This window comes from Ctenocephalides felis, unplaced genomic scaffold, assembly GCF_003426905.1.
Source record: "Ctenocephalides felis isolate EL2017-DRISC unplaced genomic scaffold, ASM342690v1 CF-g0.4_SCAFFOLD_03571, whole genome shotgun sequence".
In the NCBI taxonomy this organism is placed as follows: Eukaryota; Metazoa; Arthropoda; class Insecta; order Siphonaptera; family Pulicidae; genus Ctenocephalides; species Ctenocephalides felis.
The window spans coordinates 1,329,926-1,342,475 of NW_020539725.1; the positions used below are offsets into that span (position 1 = coordinate 1,329,926).

General features: G+C 30.9%; 1 protein-coding gene across 2 annotated transcripts in view; it reads left to right on the forward strand.

Annotated features, from left to right (window-relative positions):
- Positions 1-12,550, forward strand: part of LOC113386998 (spastin) — a 145,405-nt gene that overhangs the window by 50,200 nt on the left and 82,655 nt on the right. For both annotated transcript variants that reach the window (XM_026624756.1, XM_026624755.1), the window contains exon 3: positions 322-497. In XM_026624756.1, the coding sequence (XP_026480541.1) occupies positions 322-497 (176 nt within the window). The remainder of the gene's footprint in view (positions 1-321; positions 498-12,550) is intronic.

Consider the following 12,550-nt stretch of genomic DNA (forward strand, 5'->3'; position numbering starts at 1 on the left):
TGTACTCTATGCATCCATACATTCGAATCGTGTACTGTATGCATACAGTATTTATAAAACATAACTTTCATACAAAAACAACACTAGGTAAGTTAATTGAATAAAAATATAGAGTTCACAAAACAATTATTAAATCTTGTTTTTCACATCCTAAGCTACGTGTTCTGCTCGATCGACGGAAAATCATTTCGAGTACTACGATACCCATCTCCAAATTTAATTCGACCGAAAAGAATTATTAATCTCTCACAAATTGCATTATAGTCACTGAATTTTTATTGTCGCAGGTTAATGTATGTAAGTATTTAATGAATATTTCAGCTACGGGTCGTAAGCTCTGCATCGGATCACGAAAGCCAGCAAATGGATCATGCCAATCTCTGGGTAAATCACAGACATTGCCTAGAAATATGGGCGCTTCTAGCAGATTACAAAATTCCCGTAGCCACGCTAGTAAACCCAATGCTACGCCTCCTGCAATGAAGAAGCAATTGTCGGTATGTATATTTTGGTGATTTGATTTAATAATAAAGCTTATAAACTACAATCAGACCAGAAGCTAAGTAAGTGCGGATTTTTTGTTAGAAATCATTTTTCTCATAGAACTTAATAGCTTTACTGTGTGTGGCCTCCTCAGAGGGGCACGTGGCGGCTGTTGCATGGGGGCGTACAGCTAGTTGCAAAATATTTTTTTCAAAAATAAACTAACAATTTTGAAAATATATAAAAAGTGATAGAATAAATAATTATTTTTATTTGTACTTTATCATGACATTGCATATTAATTTGTGGTCAGATAATTGAATTATTACATGAAATGAGTAATTATGAAATTAAATTCATAAACACCTTTTTTTTAATTTCAATATTTGTTACAACAGCTAAATAACATAACATCTAGTAGCATTGTGTACATAAATAAAATCTTGTACAAAATAAAGGACAGTATTTCCATTAAAATAATATCCGTATTATGATAATTTAATATAAACCTGGTGGGGTGCTTAGCATCGTGCCTTAAGACAAATTGCTGGTACTTTCCGTATCATAATTTAACATCAGAGGAATGAAAACCAGTGGGGTGCACAGCATCGTGCCTTAAGGCAAATTGCTGGAACTTCCCGTACCGTAATTAGAAATCTTGGTACGGAACCCAAAAAAAAATTACATAAAATGTGTACACATTATGAACATCTCTATAAAATATCTGATAATTTGATGTGCATATAGCTAATGATCTTTTTTAACCGCCAACAGGCGTTTTTTTTAACTTATTTTTATTGAGAGTCTATAACCGCTAGACCTGTCTTCCCAAAACTTTAATCAGTTCTTAATCTTGTCAATAGAAGTGACATATTTTCTGAATTATTGAAATCGGACGCTCCGTTCTCTTCAAAATTGAGTTACCGTTTTTTGTCACTTTTTGTCCTGTATCTTTGGAACAGCTAGACCGTCGCCAAAAACTAATCAGTACGTCTCCTTATCAATACGAATTGAATGTTTTTTGAATTATTCAAATCGGTTGATCCGTGTTTCCCAAATCGTCGACGAAAGTTTGTATCCGCACACACACACACACGCACACATACATCCATTTTTTCTAACTTGCCTACGGAATTAGCATAACTTGCCCTACGGGAAATTAATAACAGAAAAAAAATGTACAGGCTGTCGAATGATACTAATTTAAAAGTAGTCCATAGAGTCGCACTGGTAGAAAATGGAAAATTAAAAATCATTTTCACCTTTTCACGCACTAACAAATAATTTTTTCACATTATTTGTTATGAACAACATAGACAAGATCAGTATAAATGGAATGACGTTAACATTTTTTCGATATCTCTCATATTTCCGGCAAAAACTGAGTTTGAAAAAAGGGGCCACTTTCAAATGTTTTCACTGATATCTCGGCCAAATGATGAGCTATGGATTTGAAATTTGGTATTTCGAATTTTATCGAAAATACCTATAAAATGGCATCAAAATAATTTAAATACCAGGGTGAGGCCAATTCTGTATGGAAACACGCCCAGACCCTTTGCAAATTAAAACAGCAGACATTTGCTGCTCTTATGGAAAAGTAAAGTTACTAATGTTATTAAGTTAAAAGTACTCAACATAACTATCTCCCTCATTATTAAAAGCATATCAGGCGCATATAAATCTTGAGAAGCTCAATTTGCTGGGAACAATAAAATATATTTGCCATTATGTGAATAAAGGGACCGATATGGCAGTGTTTGGAGTGAAAAATACAACTGTATAAGCTGGTGCAATAATACAACTGCATAACCGATGAAATTACTACTTACATGGCGATTACATTACATAAATGCATGACACGGCAACGCGAATACAAAATTCTGCACTTATAACAAAAATTCTTAATTTTAGTTTTCATCCAAATATTATATATATATATATATATATATATATATATATAGAATTTTATGATATGAGTGGAACGAATATTAATTGTTTAATATGAACAAAACAGCACTCAGATTTGTTTAACACAACTTTATTTTATGATTACAGACGTTTCGAGACCATGGTGTGTCTCATCTTCAGTGTAATTTCAAAAACAGTTACTTATATACTACACATTCTTTAAATAATTTATTTAAATTTCATTTAATTTTGGTATACAAAAAACACCAACTATTCCTTGCAATGCTTGACACAGTACTAAAGAAACATACTCGTATAACACTTACAGAAATATTCTAAGCAATTTGAAGTACTTATATAGATGGAGACAGAGAGGGTATCATTATAATGTAAACAAAAGGAGTGCTATCGCATACAAAATCGATAAAAATGAAAAAACAAATTAATTTATTGAAAAGAATAAGATAAATGAAAAAATTTATAAATTATTAATGATGTTTATATAAGTGTCATGTAAAATATTTGTGTCGTTTCTTAGATTTATGCTATTGTTAGTCCGAACTATTAACATTGATTCTGCCATGCTCCGTTTAAATAAGTCTTTCTCATGGAATAAAATTTGGGGATTGTCAAAATCAAACTTATGGTTGTTGACATGCTATTTCCATACAAAACTTTGATTTAATTGCGCTCTATCTAAACGTTAATATTAAGAGCTAAAACTTTCAGAGAATTGTTTTTTATCTATTTGGAACCATTTGAGCCCCTGGGAGCAAGGAAATTCGAAAATGACCATTTTAAGGACCACCTTAATATATATATATTGAAGAGATATTATTGGTTCTCTTCTTGATATGTAAAAACAAACACTTTTTAAGATTTCTTGATTTTATTTTAAATTGTAACTTACATTATTGAGTGTTGATATTTTTAATATGCCCTTGATGGCGGTTCCAACATAACTAAGCCCCGCTCAATAATAATCAGTTTTTACCTGATTCGACCCTTATTGTCGGATAAGGGTCGATTTATAAAAGTTTTATATAAATGGTACGAACATTGAAGATAAAATTACAAACATATTTTAATGAAAATGTGATAAACATAAAATATTATAATAAATACATAATAGTTCTTAACACCTCCCTTGCAATTATAAAGCCGTCCTCGGCGTATTACAGAAGAAAAATTAATTTTACCACTTTAGAATACAAAATACTTATTCAAATATTATAAATATTCACAATAATATAAGAGTTAACATATCAAAGAATTAAATTTTTTATGAAATAATTTATGAAATTTAAACTTAACACATTGCTATTTGCACTTCATTATGAACTAACATTACTATCCTATGATTTTTATTATTGATGCAGTTATCCTATGATTACTTTATTTATTTTATTTTTTGACTGTTTGATAAAGATTGCGAAAATCAGAAGTCTTTTAATCATTTTCTGTAATTTTTTTCAGTTTATTGTTAGGGATCGTTCAAGTATTACGTAAGCAGATTTATTACAATTATTTACCCCCCCCTCCCCTTTGTCAGCAAAAGTAAGCAAAAGTTCTTACCCAAAATAAGCAAAATAAGCAAATCAATAACCCCCCCGCCCCCCTATAGTGCTTACGTAATACTTGAACGGCTCCTTATGGACTTGTACCGGCTTATTATGAACTAAAATTGTACTATTAATATTATCGGAATTTAAAATTTCAATAGGCCCTTTCCATAATGGTAAAAGTTTTTTACATCTCCGCGGATACGAAGTTTCGTCTCTTAGAAGAACAAAATCATCAACTTCGAAAGTTTGTGGATTTAAATTTTGATCATAATGTGATTTAGTTTGTTCCTTACTATGTATTAAATTTTCACGAGCAAGTTTATTAGCATGTAGCAATCTGGATTCCAATTCGTGAACATAAGTGTCGTAATTATATTGATAATTGTAACATTTTGTTAAAGACAAAGGTAACTCTATTTTTCTACCAAATAACAATTCGAAAGGCGTATAGTTTGTTGCGTCATGAATAGTGGTGTTATGAATAAAAACGGCATACTTAATGCACCTATCCCAATCGGTTTGAGTTTTATTAATATATGTTCGCATGAGCCATTCGACTCTGGTCTATATGGAGAAGTTGTTAATTTTTTTATTTTTAATAATTTGCAAACATCTTTACATATGTTGCTGGTGAAAGTAGTTTCCTGATCGGACAATGTTTCTTTCGGAAGACCGAACTTTAAAACAATTTCTGATACAACTGCGTCTGCAACCGTTGCGCTCTCTTGATTAGGAATGGGTATTGCGACCGCAAATTTAGTGAGATCGCAAATGTATGTTAAGAGGTATTTATTTTCCGACTCAGAAATTGAATATGGACCACAGATGTCAATGCAAACTTTTTCAAAAGGTTCTCTAGCGGTAGTTGTAATTACTAAGGGTTGTTTAGTTAATCTAGATATTTTATTTTTTGGCATTCCGTGCATTTGTTGACGTACTCTTTTATTTGTTTCCGCATTTTCGGCTACTTATAGATATTTCTAATCTTATTAAATGTTTTTTATGCCCTAAATGTCCTCCCGTTAGTTGAGATTTATGAAATTGTTCTAAAATTTTATTTATTTCCTCTGTGGTTAAATCGTCAATTAATTTATCATGGTAAATTTTAACTTGTATATCAGTGTTTTTGAAAATATAGCGTACCAAGATTCTAAAACTTTCTAAGGAAAATGTGACAAAAACTTTTAAATTGAATAGGATTATTGGCGTTGATTAAGGGTGGTTTTCCCGATTGAAACCGTACGCGTCCATCAATTTGGGCATCTCAATGGACTACTAGGCCCAGCTTTCAACTCTAATATACACATAAAACAAAAACGTAGATCCGATGTGGCGCTCTCATATAGGTCTTAATACTTATATTTATACTATGTACTACTCGAAATGGCAAACCTACTTTCAACAACTATCCTAAATCTGATATATAACAATCCTTGTATATCGTACTAAACTCTAAACTTATTTCTATATCTTATCTAAGAGCAAAAGCAAGAGCAAGAGGGAAAGATTAAGAATCAAAAAAAGTAATTTTTTTAACCGCAAATTCTTTATCTTTCGCTTCTAGACCGAAACGATTTCTCGATCTACTAATGTAGACCGTGTCGCACTAATTTAAAAATCTTGTGAATCGAGTCCAGCTCGTTTAACACTAACGTACTGTCGCTTGCCTCGGCCGCCCGGACTAGCGCTACGTCACTGCGGCAGCAGGCCTATTCTACGTTGTAATAGAAAAAAAAAAGGATGGTAAGTGTTACGACACAATCTTTCATTTTACATATTTGTATATATGAGTATAATTAATTTAAATCTAACGAAGTACGAAGTTAATACTATCTAACAAACTATAGGAGCTCCTTAAATTAATTTTTTATTACCATCATGCCACCATGAACCATTTTATTGCCATATCGGATCCCTTAATCTGGATTGGGCGATCAAAAACACAAGCCAATAACTATTGACGAGGCAGAATTAAAGTATTTTTAATAAAAATAAAATAGTATTTTGTCCATATAAAAGGGCGTCACGAAAGAATAAACAAAACATCGCCGCGACGAAATACAATAACGCGGAACACACGTTTGTTTGGTTTATTTTACGGTAACATTATCCATAAAAAAACGACATACATAATAGTTTATAACTAATTCTAACCATTATCATACACCACAGAGATAAAACTATTATATAACTTGATACATATACGTTTGGGCACCTTAACATACATATTTAACTTGTCAACTAACAATTGCCTTCAATACTCAACTAACAATTACCTTGTAACAAAGGCTATAAACTTTATCCGTAAACCAAACCAAACCTGTCGCGACGCAACGGCAAAAAAACAACACAACGAAATATATATAAAAAAACAAGATTCTAGTATGTTAAAATGGCGAACAAAGCGGATAATGCAATAATGATAGATAGGATAAAAACAGTAAAAGTAACGAAGTTACGTGTATGATATAAAACTAATTTATTATGAAATAGTAAAATATTAAAGTTAGTAAATGCAATAGAAAACTTAGTATAAGAAGTAGTATAAAAAACGAGAAAATATAGTTAGTAAAAAGTGAAAAAAGAATGCGAAAAGAAAAAAAAAAACAAATGTCTTTAGCCGTTCAAGCATAATTCGGAACAATACATGAACGTTACCTGCCGAACTACAGGTCCGAACATTACAAATCCGGGTTCTACCTTTGCAAGTGTCTCTGTGTTCGTAGAAATACGACTTTTCAAAGGGAAATGTCACCTGCGAATTCAGTTCTCTAGGCCTTTGGTTTCCAAGCCACATAATACGTCGGTCGAACTGATCGCCTTAGCTGCCATTATGAATTATGGTGAAAAGCCGCGAATTGAGCACTAAGCAATGACGTTCCGGCTGTAATGAGAACGCCATCGATATGCGTAAAAAAACGAAAGAAAAAATAGAAAACTACAATATTAAAATCGATAAAACTAAATTCATTATTACATCACCATACCGAGAAAAAAACACGAAAATACACGACGTTAAAATATAAAGTAAGAAAAAAACTCTACTAATACTACAAACCAAATACATTATACAAATTTATTATAACCAGCTGGTCAGATACAATTAGCATGTCTATGATGTAATTCTTTTAACTAATAAAGAATAATAATCATAATAAAGTAGATAGATCCAATGCGGCACTGTTTGCCAAACTTTTGAACTTTGATTGCTTTCTCTACGCAATTTTTACGTACGCGGTTTTTGTCTCTTGGTACCGCGCGTTTCCTTAAAAATTCACTTATTTTCGAATCATAGACATGCTAAATACTATTCCCTCCGTGAAAAATCATAAAAACGAATGAAAAGCTAAGCAACCGAACATACTCCGTTTTAAACATATTTGCTAACTCATTAGTTAATTTTCAACGATACAAAACAATGTTGGATTATAAAACTAATATTTAATTCACATAAGATAAACTAATCATAATTATCCTATACCTAATAAAATCTTAACTAAAAATATGAAAATCTTCCTAACTTATTAAGAAAATACAAACTAAAAAATAATAAAAAGTATCAATCTTACTGGCATAATAACTTATTAGTGCAGTAAACGGAGAGGAAAAATGGGTATAACCTCTGAATTTTTTTACTGTGCTCCGAATTGAATGAAATTTTGGAATTAGGTTCATCTTACCCTCAAGTTCAAAAGTGAAAACAATTCGGGTTGCGCCATCACCCCCCGGGGGGATGACTCCTCTTCTAAATTGTGTAATTACATTTTTCCAAAATAACATCGGAAATCGATAGAAGAACTAATTATAAGAAAAAAATGTCTTCTATAATTTTTCAAAAAAACCAATACTTTTTAAGTTACTGGCCACTAAAGATTCATATATTTTTGCCGTTTTTATTCGTTTTTTTGCAAATATCTCCTAAAATATACATTTTAACAAAAATCATGTAATGAACAAAATAATGTCAATAAAAATCTTAATAAATCGAAAATTCTGGTGGAAATGGCGCTCATTAAACCATATGATTTAAAAGAAAAAAACTTCGTATTTGCTTCTTATTTGCATGATAGATCACTCATTTTACACGCAAAAAACTTGTAACAGCACTCACTTTAAAGCTTAGGTTGAGCACTATAAAACCCAATTTTCCCGAAATGCATAAAATGTAAAACCTCGCCACTAGATGGCTTTAAATACAACAATTAAATCTTGAACGAAATAAAAAACGACTTTGCTCTTTCAAATCTTGCTTAATATTTATCCTAGAACACTTTGTGTAATACCGATTTATTAAAATTTTTATTGACATTATTTTGTTCATTACATGATTTTTGTTAAAATGTATATTTTAGGAGATATTTGCAAAAAAACGAAGAAAAACGCCAAAAATATATGAATCTTTAGTGGCCAGTAACTTAAAAAGTATTGGTTTTTTTGAAAAATTATAGAAGACATTTTTTTCTTATAATTAGTTCTTCTATCGATTTCCGATGTTATTTTGGAAAAATGTAATTACACAATATAGAAGGGGAGTCATCCCCCCGGGGGGTGATAGCGCAACCCGAATTGTTTTCACTTTTGAACTTGAGGGTAAGATGAACCTAATTCCAAAATTTCATTCAATTCGGAGCACAGTAAAAAAATTCAGACCCTAAACGCTCCGTTTACTGCACTATATGTATTATTCTGACTATCCTATACCTAATATCAGTGGCGGATCCAGGGGGGGGGGTCACGGGGGTCATGACCCCCCCTGAGCCTGTTTTAGGACTTAGATAAAACACTAATTCAACAACAAAATTACTTCATAATAATCTTATTTATGTATTTTGTTACCAAACATATTTTACAACTCAAATATTTAACTGATTGTAGACGAATGGCGGAATCAAAAACCCTAAAATTTAAGGATTTTCTAATCGTATTGCGAATATATGTTTTATTACAGTTTAGGAAAAAAAATTCATTCAAAAATCAAAAAAATAAACTGATTGTGAGTGGCTCTTATGCATGAACTTTCAGTAATCCTATTAATAGACGACTTAATCAACATATAAAATAGTGGTGTATGGCATCGTGCCTTAAGGCAAATTGCTGAAACTTCCCGTACCGTAACGAAATGTTCGAGGAATATTAAATGTTTTCAAATAGATTGTTAAAAATACTGTAACAATGTCCAATATTTATAAAAATTATATAAACTGAATTGCAAAGTTAAAACTATTTATTTAAAGTATATAAGTTTTAAACTTAAGTCAGAATTAAAATTAAAATCTGAATTATTTTCGATATACAAAAAAAATAAATTTTGAAAAAAAAATTGAAACAATTTTTTTTCAAAAGCAATTATTTTGTCAAAACAAGCAGAAAGTTCTTTGAATCATTCAAATCGGTCGCTCAGTTCTCTCAAAAACTACCATTTTTTGCACATTTGTCTCTGTATCTTCGAAATGGATGGACCTGCCTTTGCCAAAAACTAATCATATCTTCTCCCAATCATTACAAATTGGATATCTTTTTATGTCATTCAAATCGGATGCTCCGTTCTCTCAAAAACTCGATTTCTATTTTCTGCACTCTTTGTTCTTTATCTCCGTAACTGCTGGACATGCCTTTGCCAAAAACTAATCAGCTCATCTCCCTATTAATAGGAATCGATTGTTTTTTGAACCATTCAAATCGGTTGATATGTGCGCCCTAAAACGTGGACAAAAAATGCGGACATACAAAACACACACACACGCACATCTATTTTTTCTGAGGTATGCCAAAGAGTTCAGATATCTTCAAAACGTCGAGAAATGCAAAAAATCATTTTAGATTTGAATGAATTTTTTTTGCATTTCTCGACGTTTTGAAGATACCTGAATACTTTGGCATACCTCAGAAAAAATTGATATGTGTGTGTGTGTATTTTGTATGTCCGCATTTTTTTGTCCACGTTTTGTCCATCGCTGTAAACCATTTTGAAGTGAGAAACTATTGCAATTTTTTTCAAATATAGTAGTGATTTTTGAAAAATGGTTTGCATAATACACATTGATGGAAAATAATCCAAAACTTTAATTATCATAAGTAAACCACTTGTCGCAGGCCTAGTTTAGTACGTTCATTTAGAGCAGAAACTCTATCGCCATGTAAAGTTTCACTTAAATCGCAAAAAATGACAACCTATTATGAAAAAGAAACGACTTGACCGATCTTCGCCAGAAACCATTTATTTCCAAATGATATCAATCGAATAGTTTAAGCAAAAACGGCTAAGAATTTTTGACAAAAACATGGACGATAATTTTTGCACTTTTCTGCCAATAGTAAAGAAACGGATCGACCAATTTTCTCAAAAAACTAATCAACGCAAGCGCTTATCCAGTTTCATTTTATAGTTTTTAAATTTTAACATCGGTTCAGACGAGAAAACGTCGAGGAAAGGTCAAAATTTGACTCACGTCAAAGACGCAGATTATTTTTAAAAAAAATACACATATATAAGGTTAGGCGGGTCCAATTTAACTTTGAGCAATTATATTGTGAAAACTAAACAAAAACCATAACAACCAATAGGACACATCAAATAAAAAGCATCTGACTATGTTTTAGTCCAACTTCCAGCTAATTCATCACTGTAAAAATGTGTTTTTTCTGTTTTTTAAAAGTTTGTCACTTGGTTTTTTTTACCACATAGACGGGGTAAAATCGGACGGCGAGAGGACAAACAATCCAATTTACTATTCTTAATTTTAAAGGGGTTTAGCTACATTATTCAACCAATGAATTTTATAGATACATTTTTACAGAGATAACTCTATATATAACCTTAATTTGATATTTTGTCCAAAATATTCACCAGCAAAGTTGAAATAAATATTTATTTAATTTATCTCTTGTAAAAATGCTTCTTTTAACGTCGTAAGAATCAGGGTGATGGCTGGTTGTACATTTTTCCTTCCACTTTCAAATATTGTTGTTAAGAAATCCTTAACTTTACTTTAATCCTTAACCTCCTTGAGATATCGGTGGTGGACCTTTTTACCCGCGAAGCCCCGCTCTATCTTATATGTATATATATATATATATATATATATATATATATATATATATTAAATTTGTTACATACTCATTGAGGACTATAAAAACTTTTCAATTATGACCCCCCCCTGACGCCGAAGCTGGATCCGCCACTGCCAATATGTTCTAATCTAAGTAATTCTGTCTCATTCGCAAATCATCTCAAAAAAAATTATGTAATTACAGGGTTCATCAAACATCGTGAACAAGATTAACGAAACACAAACAAAACAATCAATCAATAACAAAAAATAAAAATAAAAACAACTCAATACTATTTGCAATACCTAATTATAATCATATTATTTAGTATAAAAAGAAGAATATACCAAAAGTGATTTTTTTTTGAATATGGAATATTTCAAGTATCCGGCTGGTACCGCAAACTGTGCAAAAAAAAAATTAACGGTTTTGTCGCGTTGCGTACGACACCCCGTCGATAGGTTCAAAAATTGTCGAGTGCTGAGAGACATAACAGAGACGTTGGGATTGTAAAAAAAACACAATATATTTAAAATCTGTATATAAACATGTCAATGAAAAAAAATACTAGAGATTACTGAAACATAACATTTGCCTATTAATATCTGTTTTCGAAGACAGAAAAATAAAATGATTTGTGTGTGGTATTGAGTCAAGTGTACGAAATTTGATTTTTACGAAGAAAACGCAATATATTTTGCTGGGCGATGTGTTTAAAATCTTTTGAACTAGACTATCAAAACAAAATACTTGAAACAACTCAAAAACTGTTTGACGATTTATATATGACTTTACAATACGAATATTTGACGACATCAGTATTGGGTCAAGTGTACGAAATTTGAGTTTTACGAAGAAAACGCGATATATTTTGCTGGGCAATGTGTTTAAAATCTTTCAAACTGGAATGTCCAAAACAGAATACTTGAAACGACACAAAACTTGTTTGACGATTTATATATGACTTTACAGAAATTTAAATTGATATGAATATTTGACCGAGTTTTTTTTTATATATCCAGGCGGAACAAAATGGAACGAACGCAACAATTAAATAAAATCCGATTTAAATTCGATAATTTTATATACTCTTTAGAACTAATCTTAACAAATATTAGGTAATAATTATAAGAGACATATAGAAACAGACCGTCTCCAAAACAATAGATTTGAACAATTAAATTAAATTATACCTTTATTAAAATTCCATACTCAAAGCATATTAAAAAAATTAAAATCACTTATATTTTCAATGTAGTAAAATTCTACTAAAATTAAAACTACCACGTCACCGAGAAAAGTGTACAATAAAAATGAAAATACACAGATAAACACAAATAGTAATACACATAGAAAATACAATTATAATTATCACATTATTTACGCAATATACAAATTTTAGATTTGCTAAATTGACTGAAAAACGTAGTCTAATAACGAACAATTATCTTAAATATTTACATAGAACAGAAGCGCAACTAGTGGGAGCGACTCGCTTAGCTTTTAATAAAAATAATTAATAATTACAAATATTAAAAATT